Source organism: Pristiophorus japonicus, chromosome 7 (assembly GCF_044704955.1).
Source record: "Pristiophorus japonicus isolate sPriJap1 chromosome 7, sPriJap1.hap1, whole genome shotgun sequence".
Classification (NCBI taxonomy): Eukaryota; Metazoa; Chordata; class Chondrichthyes; family Pristiophoridae; genus Pristiophorus; species Pristiophorus japonicus.
In genome coordinates, this window is record NC_091983.1 from 153,534,909 (window position 1) to 153,556,083 (window position 21,175).

Sequence of the window (21,175 nt, forward strand, 5' to 3'; positions counted from 1 at the left end):
GGCCTTCATAGCTAGGGGATTTGAGTATAGGAGCAGGAAGGTCTTACTGCAGTTGTACAAGACTTTGGTGAGGCCTCACCTGGAATATTGTGTTCAGGTCTCCTAATCTGAGGAAGGACGTTCGCTGCACTCCCTCAATAGCAAGAAGGTTCACCAGACTGATTCCCGGGATGGCAGGACTGACATAACAAAGACTAGATCGATTGGGCCTGTATTCACTGGAGTTTAGAAGGATGAAAGGGGATCTCATAGAAACATATAAAATTCTGACTGGACTGGACAGGTTCGATGCAGGAAGAATGTTCCCGATGTTGGGGAAGTCCAGAACCCGGGGTCACAGTCTAAGGATAAGGGGTAAGCCATTTAGGACCAAGATGAGGAGAAACTTCTTGACTGTGGGATTCTCTACCGCAGAGAGTTGTTGATGCCAGTTCGTTGGATATATTCAAGAGGGAGTTAGATATGGCCCTTAAGGCTAAAGGGATCAAGGGGTATGGAAAAAAAGCAGGAAAGGGGTACTGAGGTGAATGATCAGCCATGATCTTAATGAATGGTGGTGCAGGTTCGAAGGGCTGAATGGCCTACTCCTGCACCTATTTTCTATGTTTCTAACTTGTCTGATAACACGTGACTTAGGAAGCTGTGCTTCCGAAAGGAGGTCATCGCTGAGATATTCCAGCTAATTAAGGGAGATCTGCAGTTTACCAGCAGGTTACTGCGGCACTTTCCTTCTCTGCATCGGGCTCCTTTCAGGCTTCAGCTGGCGACATCTGTGGTATGTCTCAGCATGCCACACATTGCTCCATTCGACAGGTGACTAAAGCCCTTTATGCATGCAGGATGGACTTTATAAGCTTCCCTATGACCAGGGAGGCACCGACCGGGAGGACTTTGAGTTTCTCGAGAATAGCACACTTCCCCAAGGTGCAGGGAGCAGTAGACTGTACACATATTGCCTGAAAGCACAGGATGTGGAGGTGTTTCGTAATCGAAAGGGATTCGACTCCCTGAATGTGCAGCTCGTTGTCGACTACAACCAAATAATCCTGACAGTAAATGCTAATTTTCCAGGCAGCATCCATGATGCGCACATCTTGCGTGAGAGCACTGTCTCTGACCTATAACAGTCAGTCACAAGGTCACGGTTGGATGCTGGGGGATAAAGGATATGGCCTTGCCAGCTGGCTCATGACCCTCCTGCGTAATCCCCAGATGGAAGCTGAGAAGCGTTACAATGAAAGCCATATAGCTACACGCAATATCGTCAAAGACAATTGGAGTGCCGAAGCAACGCTTCAGATGCCTGGACCACTCTGGAGGTAACCTGCAATACAACCCTGACCAGGTCACTGAGTTTATTGTGGTGTGCTGCATGTTGCATAACCTAGCTATAAGGAGAGGACAACAATTGCCAGATGAGGTTGCAGGTCCACCTCAAGAGAGAGTGGAGGCGGAAGAGATAGACGAGGACAAGGAGGAGGACCTCTGGAAGGACAATCAGCCTGGCGATGAACACGTGCTCCCACGATCCCCCGCAAGACTGTAAAAACCCCGTGGGAGTTACGCAGCTGCAAAACTCTTGCGTCAGCAACTCATAAATGAACACTTGGCATGAACTTAGTTGCAGTTATGGAAAGACAACAGTTGCAGTTGTGTTCCATTTCATCCTTGCCTGGCTGGCCTGGCCATTGTTTTCCAACAATTGTATTCATGTTTTACCTTGCCTTGTGTTATTATAAGACACTGCACAACAATTGTAAAATGCAATTAAAAAAATTAGTAATTGAACACTTTACATTTTAAAAATGTTAACACCCCCCTCCCTACTTGCGGCCACGCTTCCCTCCAGGTCCTGTACTCACCGCCCCCCCCCCCCCCCCTGTGTCTCAGCCCCCCGTTTGAATCCCCAGGTAGCGAGACGAGACGGACGTGCAGCGGGCGACCTCAAGACTTCCTGCTGTTGGGGTGGGTGGGGGGCAGGTGACGGTGGCAGGATCGGCTCGAGGTGGTGGAGGGGAAGACTTACCTGAAGAGATGACTTCCGAGCCAGAAGGAAGTTCTTCCTTCTGACTCGTATCTGTGCTGACGGTTGGTGAGACAGCGCCATTTCCCACCAATCTCGTATGCCGCAAGGCATGGATGGTGGCGGTCTGCTCAAGCATCTCCAGAACATCTGCTGCATATCCTCTGATATGCAAGCGGACATCTGGGACATGTTCCCCGTGAACACACCAAACGCCTGGAGGAGCTTGCGACTTATCGTGACCCTCTCCATGCACAGTCTGATCATGCCCTCAATCCAATCTGTCAGTAGCGGTGTGTGCTGACTTCGTTGACTCAACCTCCGTGGGATCGGCGTGAGCACGAAACGTTTTGAAGTCGCAGGCTGCAAGCCGCTTGGACCCACTACTACTTCTGTCGAAGACGACGACGAAGTGGCCGCAGGTACAACGTCCGCTTGGATGCAAGGGGCATCCTCCTCCCTTTGCATAACATTCTCCTCCTCTGGTTCTGGTTCGAATGTGTCGCCCTTCTCGGCACCCATGGTGATGACCACCCGCACGTTGACAGGTGTGGCTTCCCTCTGCGCCATCGGAGTTGTGGGACCTACAAAACACAATTGAGCTTATTAGAACGGAAGGGATTCTTGCGCTGCGCTGGCATACATAGGAGGAGCAGCACTACTGCAATAAATGTGACCGAGAGACGTTACTGCATCATATGGTAGTACATCTATGTGGAATTCACTGCCCCAGAGAGCAGTGGAGGCTGGATCAGTCGGAGATAGACAGAATGATAAGGGAGTGAAGGTTTATGGGGAGCGGGCAGGGAATTGGAGCTGAGCCCAACATCAGATCAGCAATGATATCAAATGGCAGAGCAGGCTAGAGAGGCTAGTTGGCCTGCTCCTGCTCCTATTTTTGTGTTATGTTGTTAACCTGAGAGTACGACAGAAGCTGCATGCAAACCTTCATCATTCGTATATGAATTGCCATTACATTACTGTGAATTAACACTGCTTTGCACATTATTCACGTGATGCAAGGGAGGGCTCTGCCTCACCACAGGCGATGGCTGCCGACAGTGCCGCAGCGCATTCCTCCAACTCGGTGAGCATACATAACTCTACAGGCCCTCCTCCGGTGCGCCTAGGCTCCACACGATTCTTAGATATCTTCCTCTGCAAACGTGTCGAGCATAGCATAAGCTAATTGATTAGGTACTATCATGGAAAGACAACAGTTTCCAACGTTATATGCTAAATAGGGTTTGTATCCACAATTGATGCTCATCATCATCATCCTCGGCAGTCCCTCGGAATCGAGGAAGACTTGCTTCCATTCTTAAAATGAGTCCTTAGGTGGCTGAACGGTCTAATACGAGAGCCACAGACTCTGTCGTTGAGGGAAGGGGTGGATGGGACAGGTTTGCCGCATGCTCTTACTGCTGCCTGTGCTTGATTTCTGCATGCTTTCGGCGATGAGACTCAAGGTGCTCAGCGCCCTCCCGGATGCGCTTCCTCCACTTAGAGCGGTCTTTGGCTAGGGACTCCCAGGTGTCAGTGGAGATGTCTCACTTTATCAGGAAGGCTTTGAGGATGTCCTTGTAACGCTTCCACTGCCCACCTTTGGCTCGTTTGCCATGAACGAGTTCCGAGTAGAGCACTTGCTTTGGGAGTCTCGTGTCTGGCACGCGAACTATGTGGCCTGTCCAGTGGAGCTGATCAAGTGTGGTCAGTGCTTCAATGCTGGGGATGTTGGCCTGGTCGAGGACGCTAATGTTGGTGCGTCCTTACAGAGGATTTGTAGGATCTTGTGGAGACATCGGTTGGTGGTATTTCTCCAGCGACTTGAGGTGCCTACTGTATATGGTCCATGTTTCTGAACCATACAAGAGGGCGGGTATTACTATAGCCCTGTAGACCATGAGCTTGGTGATAGTTTTGAGGGCCTGGTCTTCAAACACTCTTCTCCTCAGGCGGCCGAAGGCTGCACTGGTGCAATTGATGCATGGTTATAACAAAGATTGTGTTTAGGATCTAATGGTTGACACAAACATCTCGACCACAATCTCCATTGAAGGGCCCCCAGGGTTGGTGGGAATCAGGACAGCTGGTGAGCTCGACAGTGACTGGAGCTAAAGTCCCAAAGTGTCCCAGAGCAGACAGTGAGCCAGGGCAGCTCTTCCCCCAGTCCATGCTGGGTCATCATCATCATCATAGGCAGTCCCTCGAATCGAGGATGACTTGCTTCCACGTCAAAAAGTTCACAGGTGTTTCAGTGAAGGACCTAAAATTCCAGGTCCTGAACTAAATCTTGAAAGGTGGAAGGTGCCTGTGCGTGGATTTTTTTAACACGTGGTGACCGTTGCACACCGGCCACCACACGGGCTTGACAGAGCTAGGTCTTGGTCTAATAGCAAGGATTAACCAAGATGACTGGAGACCAGCTCTGCTACACGGACCTAGTGCGCTCATATCGCAGTGTGGACTGGCCCGTGCTGCCCTTGAGCCCTCACCTCTCCTGGGCACCGATCAGGTCCCTCTACAATCTCACGCCGCTCCTTCGCCCCAACCTCACCGCTCCTATCACTGACCTGGATCTTGCTGATCTCCCTTTTCACTGCCGCTGCTCCCCTACTCCAGCACATGCTGCTCCCTGTTGTGGTATGCCGCCACGCTGCTCCTTCCCTCCCCGGCCTGCTCCGATGGGCCAGCGAGCACCATCAGAGCAGGCCGGGGAGCGGAAGGAGCAGCATGGCGGCCTAGCCCAGCAGGCTGAGCGGCCCCTGGTCAGGCTGGGTCACTGTGTAAATGAGAGCAGCCGGAGAGGCTGACACAGTCTGGGTAAAGGTGACTGGACACCTAAGTGGTCAGTCATGCTCCATCCACCAATGTAACCCAAAAGGAGACTGTTGTGTATGGAGAAAGAGTCAGACTGAACACTGTGAGCTCAAAGTAAAGTGTGACCTTAGTCTTTTATTGCAGGTCTCCAGAGTGCCTCTCCAACCTGTGAAGCCTCCTTAAATACCTGTACTCCCAAGGGATTATGGGATCCCTTGAGATTCCAGGGGATGAGCCCTCTGGTGGCTGTACAGAGTAAATACAATTATACATATATAACAACACTCTTTCCCCTGCCCCCCAAAGTCAATAGTGTAACTATTTACAATGTGAGTCAATCTGGGGCCCTTCTTGTCCTGGTTGATCGTCTCGGTGTGAAAGCTAGTGTTGAATCATTTGTTGGGCCCTCGCTGTGCTGCTGGCCTTGCTGGGCTGCCTGGTGTGTTGGGCCCTGCTGGGCTGCTGTGGATGTTGGGTTCTGCTTTGTGGTCAACCGTGGTGCCAGTTGCCACTGGTGTGTATGTTGGGGGATCAAAAAAGGTCGGGTCCAAGGTGGGTTGCTCAGGATAGTCCGTGAATCTGAGTTTGATTTGGTCCAAGTGTTTCCAGTGAATGAGTCCGTTTGAAAGTTTGACCCGAAACACGCTGCTCCCCTCTTTGGCCGCGACAGTGCCGGGAAGCCACTTGGGACCTTGTCCATAATTTAATACAAATACAGGCTCATTGATTTCAATCTCGCATGACACATTTGTGCTATCATGGTATGCACTTTGTTGAAGCCGCCTGCTCTCTACCTGTTCATGTAGATCAGGGTGAACTAACGAGAACCTGATCTTAAGTGCTCTTTTCATGAATGGTTCAGCAAATGGGATCCCAGTGAGTGAATGGGGTCTTATGCGGTAGCTAAGCAGGACTCAGGATAGGCGAGTCTGCAGTGAGCCTTCAGTTGCCCTCTTCAAGCCTTGCTTGATGGTTTGCACTGCTCTCTCTGCCTGACCATTGGATGCTGGTTTAAACAGGGCAGATGTGACATGTTTGATCCCGTTATGGGTCATGAATTCTTTGAACTCAGCACTGGTAAAACATGGCCCGTTGTCGATCACCAGGACATCGGGTAGGCCATGTGTGGCAAACATGGCCCACAGGCTTTCAGTAGTGGCAGCGGACGTGCTAGCCGACATTATCTCACATTCAATCCACTTGGAGTATGTGTTTACAACCACAAGGAACATTTTACCCAAGAACGGGCCTGCATAGTCGACGTGTACCCAAGACTACGGTTTGGAGGGCCAAGACCATAAACTTAGTGGCGCCTCCCTGGGTACATTGCTTAACTGCGAGCATGTATTACATCTGTGAACGCAGGACTCTTAAGTCCGCATCGATACCAGGCCACCACACATGGGATCTGGCTTAGCGCTTTCATCATTACGATGCCTGGGTGGGTACTGTGGAGGTCATTGATGAAGGTGTCTCTGCCCTTCTTGGGGACCACTACTCTATTGCCCCACAGAAGGCAGTCTGCCTGTATAGACCTTTCATCTTTGCACCGCTGGAACGGCGCTATCTCTTCCTGCATTTCCACTGGGACACTGGACCAGCTCCCGTGAAGCACACCGTTTTTGACTCGAGATAATAAGGGGTCGTGGCTTGTCCAGGTTTTGATCTGCCGGGCAGTTACGGGTGATTGCTCACTCTCAAATGCTTCCATGATCATGGCTAGATCTGCGGGCTGCGCCATTTCCACCCCCGTGGTGGGTAATGGCAGCCTACTGAGAGCATCGGTACAGTTTTCTGCGGCGGATGGCGTAGTTGTATGCGGGCAATGTGAGCGCCCATTTCTGGCTGCGGCCGATGCGTTGGTATTTATCCCTTTACTCTCGGAGAACAGAGATATAAGTGGCTTATGGTCAGTTTCCAATTCGAATTTTAGCCCAAACAGGTATTGATGCATTTCCTTTACCCCATAGACACACACTAATGCTTTTTTCTCAATCATGCTGTAGGCTCTCTCAACCTTAGACAGACTCCTGGATGCATAAGCAACTGGTTGCAGTTTCCCGAAATCATCAGCTTGTTGCAATACACACCCGACGCCATGTGACGACGGAACACATGCTAGTACCAAACACTTACATGGATCATACAACACAAGCAATTTGTTAGAGCATAACAATTTTCTTGCGTTTACAAAGGCATTTTCTTGGCTTTTGCCCCAAACCCATTTGTCCCCTTTTCGTAGTAAGACATGCACTGGTTCTAACAGTGTGTTGAGACCCGGTAAGAAGCTATTAAAGTAGTTCAAGAGGCCCAGAAACGACCGCAGCTCCGTCACGTTTTGTGGCCTCGGTGCATTCTCGATTGCCTCCATCTTTGTGTTGGTGGGACTGATGCCGTCCGTCACAATCCTCCTTCCCAGGAACTCCACTTCAGGCACCAGGAAAACGCACTGAGCATTTAAACCTGAGCCCCACACGGATGAGTCGACGAAGAACCTCCTCCAGGGTCTGCAAATGTTCGACTGTGTTCTGACCTGTGACCAAGATGTCGTCCTGGAAGACCACGGTGTGCGGGACCGACTTCAGTAAGCTTTCCATGTTTCTCTGGAATATCGCCGCCGCCGATCGGATTCCAAATGGGCATCTGTTATAAACAAAAAGACCTTTGTGTGTGTTGATGCAGGTGAGGACCTTTGATGATTCCTCCAGTTCCTGCGTCATGCAGGCTGAAGTCAGATCCAGCTTCGTGAACGTCTTTCCTCCCGCCAGCGTTGCAAAGAGGTCGTCGGCCTTTGGTAGTGGGTATTGGTCCTGCAGGGAGAAACGATTGATAATTACTTTGTATCACCACAGATTCTGACGATGCCGTCTCCCTTGAGGACTGGGACGATAGGACTGGCCCACTCGTTGAACTCGATCAAGGAAATGATGCCCTCTCTTTGCAGCCGGTCTAGCTCGATCGCTACCCTTTCTCTCATCATCTACTGTACTGCTCTTGCCTTGAGATGGATGGATCGCGCCCCCGGAATTAGGTAGATCTGCACTTTTGCTCCTTGGAATTTCCCGATGCCTGGTTCGAGCATCGAAGGAAATTTTGTTTAGGACCTGGGCACACGAAGTGTCGTCAGTGGGCGATAGTGCTCGAACGTCGTCCCAGTTCCAGCGTATCTTTCCCAGCCAGCTCCTGCCGAGCAGCATGGGACCATCGCCCGGTACCACCCACAGTAGTAGCTTGTGCACCACTCCATAGTAGGAGACCTTTATGGTAGCACTGTCGATTACGGGAATCAGTTCTTTCATGTAAGTTCTTAGTTTCGTACTGGAGTTAAGACTGGCCTTGAGGCCTTGTTGCACCACAACCTTTCGAAGGTCTTTTTGCCCATGATGGACTGGCTCGCGCCCACGTCCAGCTCCATTGACACCGGGAGTCTTGTTAGTTCAACGTTCATCATCGGGGGACAATTCGTGGTGAATGTGTGCACCCCATGTACCTCTGCCTCCTCGATCTGAGGCTCTGGTTCGTCGTGATTCTCTGTGGACCTGTCCTCTTCTGCAACATGGTGTTTTGCAGGTTTAACAGGCTTTGCAGCTTGCCTGCACACTCGTTGGAGTTGTCCCATTGCTCCACAGCCCTTGCAAACGTACTCTTTGAATCGGCATGAATGGAAACGATAATCATCCCTGCAGCGCCAACAAGGTGTTAATGGCCTTTGTAAGGGGTTCTGGGGAGTGTTGGGTGTCTCTGTCTGGGCTTCTGCCCTCACACTTTATGCCTAGCCTGTGAGGTACCCTGAGTGCTGCAAGAGCACTCCTGGAGTGTCCACAGTTTATGAAGGGGGTTTTGAGACTCGTGCGTCCCCACAGCTTATGACTAGCCTGTGAGGCACCTTTCAGTGTCAAACACTCCTAACCCCTTTCTTCCCTAGCCTGTGGCACACAGTTGAGTGTTTTCGAGGCGCTCCTGGATACCTTTACACTGTTCTGACACAAGACTCACGATCAGGAGATGTAATACAACAGAACTGAGACAAGGTGATTCCAAGACGAACTTTAAGCTTCCAATTTATTTGACAAGGTATATCTCAACAAACAGCAATACACCAACAAAACAATCCCCCTAAATCCCACTAAACGGACACAACGAAAATTTTACACAAGTTTAACAGCAGTGTAATGCCCTCCCACCTTTCTGACCGAACTGAGTTGGAAGTTCTGGGGACCAGAGATTATACTCACCACAGCCTTTACAGTCTTTCCAGGTCAAAACCCTTTGCTCTCTCCACGATCTTGAAGTTACTTTTTCGGTTGTGATTTTCTTGGAAACTTGGTTGTTGTTGCTGTGGATCTACCCGAGTCCAGCTCTCGGGAAGATCCTTGTGGAAAAAAGAAAAGGTTCAGTCTCCAGTCGCGAAAGGAGGCTGAACTGAGGCTGAACTGATGCCGTCTCGGGATGGTGGTTTGCTGCTTCTGTCTTCGATGTCTTCGGACACTGGTCTTCCTTCTGTGTCGAAAGGCTGACTGCTTGCTGGAATACGAGAACGGAACTACTTGGGGCAGAAACCCCATCTTATATCCAGTTATCCAGCCACACTTTTGTGCTGAAATAAATCCTTCAGATTGGTGGGCTTCTGATTTTTGAAAAATGTAGCCGTGTTGGATTTCGTGGGGGGTTTTCCACTGGCCATCCCTGATGACCTAATCAAGGGTTGACTAGGTGTTAATTGGGTTGGCAGGGTGTTGGCCTCCTGTAGCCCTCGGTTTGTTTTGGATTCCCTAGTTTTCTTAAGGCCTGCATAATATCCCTCCATAGTGTAAACATGGGGGAGACAATAGCCCAGTATCAGTGATGAGTCAGTCCTGAGTTTTCCTGGCTTGGAGTCCCTTGCTTCGGGCTGACTCTGTCCCACCATTGACCCTCCGATGTCCTCCCCCGTCCAATCACTGCCCTGCCAAGGCCAAACTGTCTCTGTTTCAATCCACATCTGGTTCTGGGTTCCCTGTTCCTTCCAGGACACTGGCCTGCTGCAGCACAAACAGGTCCCACAGTGCTTTTCCTTCTGGGTAAAATGAGGGGTTTTCATCCTCCCCTACACCTTGCATTCATCACCCTTGATGGTGGACTCTGAGACATCTGCAGCCATGTCGTTGCAGTTACGTGTGACCTGCCTTGTATGTTAATGATTTGAAAACATCATCACTTTGTTCACAATACTTGTAGCAGCACTTGTGTGCTGAGAGATTTGCTTCGTAGTGTCACTGGTGGCAATGAACACCTGGGCTATCGTTATGGCCTTACTCAAGGTTGAGGTCTCTATAGTCAAAAGTTTGCGAAGTATGGTTTCATGGCCAATGCCAAGTATGAAAAAGTCTGAGCATGTGCTCACAATGTCCTGCAAGGCGTCTTAGCTCGGCGACATAACTCGCCACTTCCTGGCCTTCAGACCTTTTTTAGGTGTAGAACCGATACCTCGCCATCAGAACGCTTTCCTTCGGGTTCACATGCTCTCGGACCAGTGTGTACAAATCCGTCATACGATTTCTCCGTGGGTTTCGCTGGAGTGAGCAGATTCTTCAAGGCCATACGTTGGTGCCCCACAGACAGCGAGGAGGATCGCCCTTCGTTTGGAGCTCTTCCCTATCTAGCTGGTTGGCCACAAAGTATTGGTCGAGTCGCTCCACAAATGTTTCCCAATCATCTCCCTCCGAGAATTTCTCCAGGATGCGCCCAATGTTCTCTGCATCTTTGGGTTCGCTATCTGTATCTCGTCGCAAGTTGTTGTGTATGGAGAAAAAGTCAGACTGAACACTGAGTTCAACGTAAAGTGTGACCTGAGTCTTGTCTCTCCAACCTGGGAAGCCTCCTTAAATACCTCTGTTCCCAAGGGATTATGGGATCCCTTGAGACTCCAGGGGGATGAGCCCTCTGGTAGCTGTACAGAGTAAATACAAATATACATCTATGACAGATGGTGCCAAAATTAAGACTTAAAAAGGGCGCAGGTTCCGAGCCCTGTCCAGATCTTTACAGGGAATATATACAAGAATAACTAGCTTAATTTCAATCCGGTTGATTTACATATTATGTGGATCACTACAATTTAAAGTCTATTTCATACTTACTCTTACCGAAGCAACCAGGCTGTTCCAGTGCTTGTGGCACTGGTCAGACCCCATCGCCTCGTCTCATCGGCGATCTCGTCCCAAATCTTGCGGTAGGCCCTGGGTGGAGGTTTCCCACGCCTACCTTGGGTTAATTAGGCCCACCCCGAGTGCACCTCACCGACTGTCTCCTTCGCCTTGTCTTCGAAGGGTTGGCCCCCCTCCTGCCCTCCACCTCCTGGCCACTCTCTCCAGAGTCCTCGTGGGACATCTCCAAATTTTTTAATTTCTAGCTTGATTTAAATCTGTTAATCCTGAAAGCTCTTTCTCCACTACAGACACTCTAAAACACTCTTCCCTCCCTTTGCCTTCTGCACATGGGTGGATGACCCCTGACCACCTGAATCGCAGGAAAACTTGTTTGCAAAAAAAACACATGCGCGAGGCCGTTGCTAGGGAAGTCTTTCCGAGTGGCCCTCGTTTGCCTCGTCTGAGATGGGTTGACCCTCCTCCTACCCTCCACCTCGCTGAGGCCCACTTCGCATCGCATCGCATCGCGAAGGCACAATGCGCATCACTGGGCTATCGCCGGGGGGAAAAAAAGCCGAAAGTAGCGATCTGAAAAATGGGCGATTTTAGAAACATAGAAAATAGGTGCAGAAGTAGGCCATTTGGCCCTTCGAGCCTGCACCACCATTCAATAAGATCATGGCTGATCATTCACCTCAGTACCACTTTCCTGCTTTCTCTCCATACCCCTTGATCCCTTTAGCTGTCATGGCCATATCTAACTCCCTCTTGAATATATTTAACGAACTGGCTTCAACAACTCTCTGTGGTACAGAATTCCACAGGTTAACAACTCTCTGAGTGAAGAAGTTTCTCCTCATCGCGGTCCTAAATGGCTTACCCCTTATCCTTAGACTGTGACCCCTGGTTCTTGACTTCCCCAACATCGGGAACATTGTTCCTGCATCTAACCTGTCCAGTCCCATCAGAATTTTATGTTTCAATGAGATCCCCTCATTCATTTGAACTCCACTGAATATAGGCCCAGTCAATCCAGTCTCTCCTCATATGTCAGTCCTGCCATCTCGGGAGACAGTCTGGTGAACCTTGGCTGCATTCCCTCAATAGCAAGAACGTCCTTCGTCAGATTAGGAGACCAAAACTGAACACACTATTCCAGGTGAGGCCTCACCAAGGCCCTGTACAACTGCATTACGATCTCCCTGCTCCTATACTCAAATTCCCTAGCTATGAAAGCCAAGATTCCATTTGCCGCCTTCACCGCCTGCTGTACCTGCATGCCAACTTTCAATGACTGATGAACCATGACACCCAGGTCTCGTTGTACACCTCCTTTTCCTAATCTGCCGCCATTCAGATAATATTCTGCTTTCATGTTTTTGCCACCAAAGTGGATAACGTCACATTTATCCACATTATACTGCATCTGCCATGCATTTGCCCACTCACCTAACCTGTTCAAGTCACCCTGCAGCCTCTTGGCATCCTCCTTACAGCTCACACCGCCACACAGCTTAGTGTCATCTGCAAACTTGGAGATATTACACTCAATTCCTTCATCTAAATCATTGATGTATATTGTAAATAGCTGGGGTCCCAGCACAGAGCCATGCGGCACCCCACTAGTCACTGCCTGCCATTCTGAGAAGGACCCATTTATCCTTACTCTCTGCTTCCTGTCTGCCAACCATCTCTATCCACGTCAATACATTACCCCCAATACCATGTTCTTTAATTTTGCACACCAATCTCTTGTGTGGGACCTTGTCAAAAGCCTTTTGAAAGTCCAAATACACCACATCCACTGGTTCTCCCTTGTCCACTCTACTAGTTACATCCTCAAACAATTCTAGAAGATTTGTCAAGAATGATTTCCCTTTCATGAATCCATGCTGACTTGGACCGATCCTGCTGTCACTGCTTTCCAAATGCATCCTTAATAATTGATTCCAACATTTTCCCCACTACTGATGTCATGCTAACCAGTTTGTAATTCCCAGTTTTCTCTCTCCCTCCTTTTTTAAAAAGTGGTGTTACATTAGCTACCCTCCAGTCCATAGGAACTGATCCAGAGTCGATAGACTGTTGGAAAATGATCACCAATGCATCCACTATTTCTAGGGCCACTTAAGTACTCGGGATGCAGTCTATCAGGCCCTGGGGATTTATCGGCTTTCAATCCCATCAATTTTCCTAACTCAGTTTGCTGACCAATAAGGATTTCCTTCAGTTCCTCCTTCTCGCTGGACCTTCGGTCCCCTAGTATTTCCGGAAGGTTATTTGTGTCTTCCTTCGTGAAGACAGAACCAAAGTATTTGTTCAATTGGTCTGCTATTTTTGTTCCCCATTATAAATTCATCTGATTCTGACTGCAAGGGACCTACGTTTGTCTTCACTAATCTTTTTCTCTTCACATATATCTATAGAAGCTTTTGCAGTCAGTTTTTATGTTCCCAGCAAGCTTCCTCTCATATTTGATTTCCCCCCCTCCTAATTAAACCCTTTGTCCTTCTCTGCTGAATTCTACATTTCTCCCAGTCCTCAGGTTTGCTGATTTTTCTGGCTAATTTATATGCCTCTTCCTTGGATTCAACACTATCCCTAATTTCTCTTGTTCGCCACAGTTGAGCCACTTTCCCCGTTTTATTTTTACTCCAGACAGGGATGTACAATTGTTGAAGTTCATCCATGTGATTTTTAAATGTCTGCCATTGCCTATCCACCGTCAACCCTTTAAATATAATTTGCCAGTCTATTTTAGCCAATTCACGTCTCATACCATTGAAGATACCTTTCCTTAAGTTCAGGACCCTAGTCTCTGAATTAACTGTGTCACTCTCCATCTTAATAAAGAATTTTACCATATTATGGTCACTCTTCCCCAAGGTGCCCCGCACAAGATTGCTAATTAGTCCTTTCTTATTACACATCACCCAGTCTAGGATGGCCAGCTCGCTAGTTGGTTCCTCGACATATTGGTCTAGAAACCATCCCTAATAGGCTCCAGGAAATCCTCCTCCACCGTATTGCTACCAGTTTGGTTAGCCCAATCTATATGTAGATTAAAGTCGCCCATGATAACTGCTGTACCTTTATTGCACGCATCCCTAATTTCTTGTTTGATGCTGTCCCCAACCTCACTACTACTGTTTGGTGGCTTGTACACAACTCCCACTAGTGTTTACTGCTCTTTGATATTCCGCAGCTCTACTCATACAGATTCCACATCATCCAAGCTAATGTCCTTCCTTCCTATTGCGTTAATTTCCTCTTTAACCAGCAACGCCACCCCACCTCCTTTTCCTTTCTGTCTATCCTTCCTGAATGTTGAATACACCTGGAGTTCCCAGCCTTGGTCACCCTGAAGCCATGTCTCCGTGATGCCAATTATATCATATTCATTAATTGCTGCCTGCACAGTTAATTCGTCCACCTTATTACGAATACTCCTCGCATTGAGGCACAGAGCCTTCTGGCTTGTCTTTTTAACAGACTTTGTCCCTTTAGAATTTTTCTGTAATGTGGCTCTTTTTGATTTTTGCCTCAGATTTCTCTGCCCTCCATTTTTATTTTACTTCTTTCTGTCTTTTGCTTCTGCCCCCATTTTACTTCCCTCTGTCTCCCTGCATAGGTTCCCATCCCCCTGCCATTTTAGTTTAAACCCTTCCCAATAGCACTAGCAAATACTCCGCCTAGGACATCGGTTCTGGTCCTGCCCAGGTGCAGATCATCTGTTTTGTCCAGGTCCCACCTCCCCCAGAACCGGTTCCAATGTCCCAGGAATTTGAATCACTCCCCCTTGCACTATTCCTCAAACCACGTATTCATCTGAGCTGTCCTACAATTCCTATTCTGACCAGCACATGGTGCTGGTAGCAATCCTGAGATTACTACCTTTTGAGGTCCCGACTTTTTAATTTAACTGCTAGCTGCCAAAACTCAGCTTATCGAACCTCATCCCATTTTTTTACCTATATGTACCATGACAGCTGGCTGTTCACCCTCCCCCTCCAGAATGCACTGCAGCCGCTCCGAAACATCCTTGACCCTTGCACCAGGGAGGCAACATAACATCCTGGAGTCTTGTTTGCGGGTGCAGAAACGCCTATCTACTCCCCTTACAATAGAATCCCCTATCACTCTAGCTCTCCCAATCTTTTTCCTGCCCTCCTGTGCAACAGAACCACCCCTGGTGCCATGGACTTGGCGGCTGCTGCTGCCTTCCCCTGATGAGTCATCTCCCCCAACAATACCCAAGGTGGTGTATCTGTTTTGGAAGGAGATGCCCGCAGGGGACCCCTGCACTACCTTTCTTCCACTGCTCTTTCTGATGGTCACCCATTCCCTTTCTGCCTGTGTAATTTTTACCTGCGGTGTGACCAAGTCACTAAACGTGCTATCCTCAGCATAGCGGAGGCTCTAGAGTGAATCCATGTGGAGCTCCAGTGCCGCAATGTGGTCTGTCAGGAGCTGCAGCTGGATACACTTCCAGCACATGTAGTCGTCAGGGACACTGGAAGCATCCCTGACTTCCCACATAGCATAGGAGGAGCATCACACGGGTCTTGGCCCTCCTGTCATGTCTTAACCCTTACATTACTTAATTTGGCAACAATGACAAGGTTTCTTACGGCTAAGAACAAGAAGAAAGATAAATAAAAACAAAACTACTCGCCACTCAACCAGCCAATCACTTACCCTCTTGGCTGTGACGTCACCCTTCGATTACTTTTTACTTCTTTCTTTCCTCTGACCTTGTTGCAGCTGCAGCTCGCTGCTCGCTCCACCTCTGGCCACTGCTCCCGACTGCCGCCGATCCCTGGACTCCCGCTGGGCGTTTGTAGGCTGCTGCTCGCTCCACCTCCGGCCACTGCTCCTGACTGCCGCCAATCCCCGGACTCTCGCTGGGCCTTTGTAGGCCGCTGCTCGCTCCATCTCCGGCCGCTGCTCCCGACTGCCGCCAATCCCCGGACTCTCGCTGGGCCTTTGTAGGCCGCTGTTCGCTCCACCTCTGGCCACTGCTCCTGACTGCGGCCCTGAAAGCTGAAATATCACTAAGGCTGGAACATCGCCCATTTTTTCGGCTGTCGCGATCAAAGTGGAAAGTCTATCTCGACTAATACTTTAGTGCAGTACTGAAGGAGTGCTTCAATTTTAATTAGTTTCTAACCTCTTTATTTATCAATGGCATTCCAGTAGTTCCATTTTTAATGGAATATATTTATTTCTGTGCCATTGCAACTGTTAAATCACCCCACTATTGCTCTACAGTCCTGTGTGGCAATTTCCTCTTCCACCTCGTCTTAGCTGGCTCGCTTTTCTTTTTTGTACTGACTGTTTCTCCCTTTCTAGCCTGATCTTAAACTTTATCATATTGTAGTCACTACTCCCAAGGTGTTCACACACATTTAACTTGCCTACCTGATCTATTTCATTACTCGTAACAAGGCCTAGCAATGCTTCCGCCATTATAGCCTACTAACGTGCTACTTGAGGAAGGACCTGCTTGCTTCTCACCACTTTAAAAAAAAAACAGTTGTAAATAATTTCAACCAGTTGACTTGAAATGCTAACTATAATCACTGTAATGATTTTTTAGTCTGTTAAGTTCAGTTTATGGATACTTGTAAACAGAATTGCATCATTTAATTAGCTACTCTTCATGTTTTTTATATTATGGAGAATGTTTTAATCAAATTCTTAATCATTTTTTCAGAACTTCTGACTTCTTTAACCCATTTATCACCATAAATTTTCTTTCTCGTGACAGTTATTGGTAATTGTATATAATGATTCTTTTCTGTGTAAAGCCATCCTTCACCAATAAATAAATGTGGGAGCATTGAAGTGGCTGGGGATGGTGCAAGTTTAGTTACTTTGCATAGTTGTCATGAATAGTCATAAAGGGCTTCATTCAGAAAGCAGAGTTTCCACACTTGAGTCTGATTGGAGCAGCAGTGGAAATTTGCAACAGATCCAGATCACAAAGGGGCTATATATGGATAACTTTAAGCATAATTTTGTGGGACACAAAATTTCCTGTGTGAAAAGTTCACAGAATAAGGGAAAGAATTGGTGAATGTTTGAGATGCTAGACATTTTATTATTGCACTGAAAGTGTTCTGATGGGATGGAGAGCTTCATAATAAATAGGAGCAGGAGTAGGCCATTCGTCCCCTCGAGCCTGCTCTGCCATTCAATGAGATCATGGCTGACCACCTACTTCAACTCCACTTTCCTGCACTATCCCCACATCCCTTGATTCCCTTAATATCCAAAAATCTATTGATCTCTGTCTTGAATATACTCAACGATTGAGCCTCCACAGCCCTCTCAGAAAATTCCAAAGATTCACCACCTTCTGAGTGAAGACATTTCTCCTCATCTCAGACCTAAATGGCTGATCCCTTATTCTGAGGCTGTGACCCCCTGGTTCTAGACTCCCCAGCCAGGGGAAACATCCTCCGTGCATCTACCCTGTCAAGTCCTTTAAGAATTTTGTATGTTTCAATCAGATCACACCTCATTCTTCTAAACTCCAGAGAATAAATGCCCAGTCTACTCAATATCTCCTCATGGGACAATTCTCCGCCCCCCCCCCCCCCCCCTTCCTCCATCCCAGGAATCCGTCTGATGAACCTTTGTTGCACTCCCTCAATGGCAAGTATATCCTTCCTTGGGTAAGGAGACCAAAAATGTACACAATACTCCAGGTGCAGTCTCACAAAGGCCCTATATAATTGCAGTTAGCATTCCTTAGCTTCAGATGAGTATTTCCCATAATTCTTAGGAAAATTGTCATGACAACCCTGTTGACTTTTTTAACAAAGAGAATAAGAAACATGAAGACATGATGGAAAGTAATAAAAGGGGGTGAAAGTCATCTTGGGAACTAGCACTGTCATTTCGCACAACTGTCCAAGGTGACGTTCATTGCCCCCCCCGAGTTTCTAATAAAAGGGTTCGAAGTTGAATTTCCTTTCGTTATACATGTAAACAGCTGCGTCTTTACGACTGTGATTGCTGTAAGCATGCATCTCATCTCTTACTGTAAAGTAGCTGATGTCAATCAACATCAGTATAGTTAAATGTTGAAGTAGTGATTACATTATTTAAATTTTGAATGAAATAAATTAATATGTTCCTCAATATATTGTGAAGTTTAGAGAGAATGCTTGCTGGGATTTACAGTTCTGCATTATGCACTTTTGTGTATTGGTTTCAAATTCAATTCATATTCAGGTGCAACATCCCAAATCCAGAAAATCGAAATTATCCAAAAACCAGACATTTTGCGCATAGCTGCTGGAGTCATCCGGAATTATTGTCTGAACACCCGACATTTTTGAGGCAAAACCCAAAATCCAGCACGGATTTGGTCGAATATTCCGGATTTCAGACAAGAAAATCCGCATTGGATTTCGGGTTTTGCCAGATATCGGACCTTGCCGCTCAAAACCCGGCACAGATTCAGTTGCGGATTCCGGATTTCAGACTCTTGATTTTCTTGTCTGAAATCTGGGAAAAAATAAAAACCGGCATGGATTTGGTCCCGAGCAGTCCAGATTTCGGACGTTGTACCTATATTGTGTTATTCTTGGTGTTTGGTATATTAGAAGAATTGAATCCTGCATCCAAATAGTAGAGATACATCTGATTGCTATTTGCCTCAACTTACTCGGTCTTTATTATTTATTCATTACCAGTGATTTCAGGTAGACGTGACGTCACCTAATTCTGCTACAAAAGAAACTATTGTCACCATTAATGGTTATGGGTGTAAATAGAATTAGGGTGAAACCATTCCTAGTTAATAAATTGTTATATCTAACCATATAATAAAAATGTGAAACCTGAATATATCTCAGACTACAGTCAACATCTAATTGAGTCTAACTATAAGGGATTGGCTTTCCTGTAGTGTATTTGAGAAGTATTTCTTTGTGCAATGTACGGGCTACTGTCCCTTGCCTGAGTCTGTGCTTATTGTTGCTGGCTCTTTCAATTTTCTTGCCTTCATGAATATATTTACTAAACTAAAAATAAAGCGAGTTTTGTATATTTTATCATGTTTGAGATCAGATAATTGTTGCATGAGCAGAATGTGCATGTAAAGTATAATTATATCCTTTCTAATCTCTCGGCCTCACTATGTTGCTGCTTTTTCTGCCTTCTTTGGTCTCTGCTTTGTTAGCTCTCCCCAAGCCCAACGCCTGCCACTCAGAGCCCCAAGAAACCTGCAACAAAGGACCCTCTAGCAGATCTAAACATCAAGGATTTCTTGTAAACAAAGGTACACTCCAGGTTCTATCTGGAAATCATTTTGTGTGCTGAAAGTTAGAATTGCATGGATAATGTGTGGGTTTAAGTGATTGATAGAAATATTAAAGGTAGATTGCACAAGTTTCAACTGGATAGATTTTCTAACACAGTAAAGGATATCATAAAGGCTTGGTAAGTCTTCAAAAATGTCAGCAATCTTGCCTTGAATATGAAAAGCCAATTGGAATAAGAATAAAATTCTCCTTGAGTTTAAATCCTAACTCAGTTGCTGAATACAAAACAATAGGAAGGCTGATTGGTGTTTCACAGCATACAATGAAATCAAAGAATCTTTTTACATTCTCTATTACAGGTGTTTTAATTTCTTTTCAATTTTCCCAACCCCGCCCCCCCCCCCCCCCCTCTGAATTTGTTGCATTCTTGCTGGAGTGTGGTTCTAGAGGTGCGAGCTACCCTCTGGTGTGGTGCCTAGCCCAAGTGCATTATTCGTTATTGAACTGTCGCAGGGAGCAGAAGGAAGCAATTCTACTGCAGGGGTATTATTGCTGAGCCAGATTCATCCTCACCAGTTTCCTAAAGCAGTTACTACAATAGCAGTTCAGAGCAGGTATTCCCTTCTGTATCTAGGAGTGCTGAAGATACCTATTGAGATCAACTTGGTGCAGACTGGGGAATCGAACCTGGGATCTTCCTAGTCTGTGACTGAGCCATTCACTGCTTAAACTTCAGGAAAACCATACAAGTATTCTATTAACCAAAGTATTTAGTTCAAATTGAAACTGATGTAGTTTTCATTTCTGTATTTTAATGGATATTTGTTTGCCTTGCCTTTACAATTTTTTTTTAGCACCAGACACTTAAACTACAAGGAGAGACTACAGAAATAGTTTGTTTCCATTAGAGAAGACTGAGAGGGGATCTTACTGAGGTATTCAAGATCTTTAACGCTATGACCATGTGAACCTGAGAAAGTTTACCATGGCCACAGAAAATACCACAAGAGGAAGCTCCAATATAACTATTTCACACAGACGATTGTAATTGTTTCTTTCAAAAGAACAGCTCAGGGAAATAGAGGTTGATAACATCAGTACTGCTCAAAGGGCGTTGGCCAGGCATTCGATGAGGATATCAGTTGAGCTGTAGGTAGTCGAACAATCTAGGTAGTGAACAGTGTACTCTTGAATTCTGGGAGTGGTCAGATGGATAGAATTGTTTTTTTTTCTGTCCTATTTTCCTATCAGAGTCGTGCAGTGACCTTTTTGAACATTTTGTAACCAAAATGGGCATCAATTGAAAATGAGTACACTTCTCCAGCATACATTTTATTTGAAGCCTGAACCTCGAGCCTAAGTACCACTCCTAAATTAACAAAGGAATCATTGAAATTAATGGGCCATCATTTGCTGACACAGGGCAAGGAACGCTGTACATTGTTAGTTAAACTTGCCCTTGCACATTTCGTGTTTGAAATTTTTTGCATGGTAAGTTGCTGAAAGTGCAAGCTGATAACTTCGCAGAGAGAGAAACCGGGCATCTGGGACCTGAGTGATCAGGGCAAGCAATGGTGTATCTCCTTAACCAATCAGATTGAAGGATTGTGAAATTAACAACACAAGGACTGAGGAGGAAGTGTAAATTAGAGTGGGTGAATTCAATGTCAAATCAGCTACATAAAGAGGAAAAAAGACTGGATGAAGAGAGAAAAAAGACAAAGGAAAAGTTTTAAAAAAAATTTTACATTTTACATTTTTAAAATCTCAACAGTAAAACCTGAAAGAACGCGACTCTACGCTTGTATAGTTAATTTTCAGTGCCAGAGAGGTTGATTGGCAATAATTAACACTCATTACATTGTTAAAAAAGTAATTGGACTGAAGTGGACCAGACTTTCTATGGTAAGTTTAGTTCGTATCTACCA

General features: G+C 46.7%; 1 protein-coding gene across 8 annotated transcripts in view; it reads left to right on the forward strand.

The window, feature by feature from the left end:
• LOC139267314 (clathrin coat assembly protein AP180-like) overlaps positions 1-21,175 on the forward strand; it is a 375,181-nt gene that overhangs the window by 351,479 nt on the left and 2,527 nt on the right. For 7 of the 8 annotated variants that reach the window (XM_070885426.1, XM_070885432.1, XM_070885424.1 and 4 more), the window contains one exon: positions 19,166-19,264. The exons of the other annotated variant lie outside the window; for it this stretch is intronic. In XM_070885426.1, the coding sequence (XP_070741527.1) occupies positions 19,166-19,258 (93 nt within the window). In that variant the 3' untranslated portion in view covers positions 19,259-19,264. The remainder of the gene's footprint in view (positions 1-19,165; positions 19,265-21,175) is intronic. 8 annotated transcript variants of the gene reach the window in all.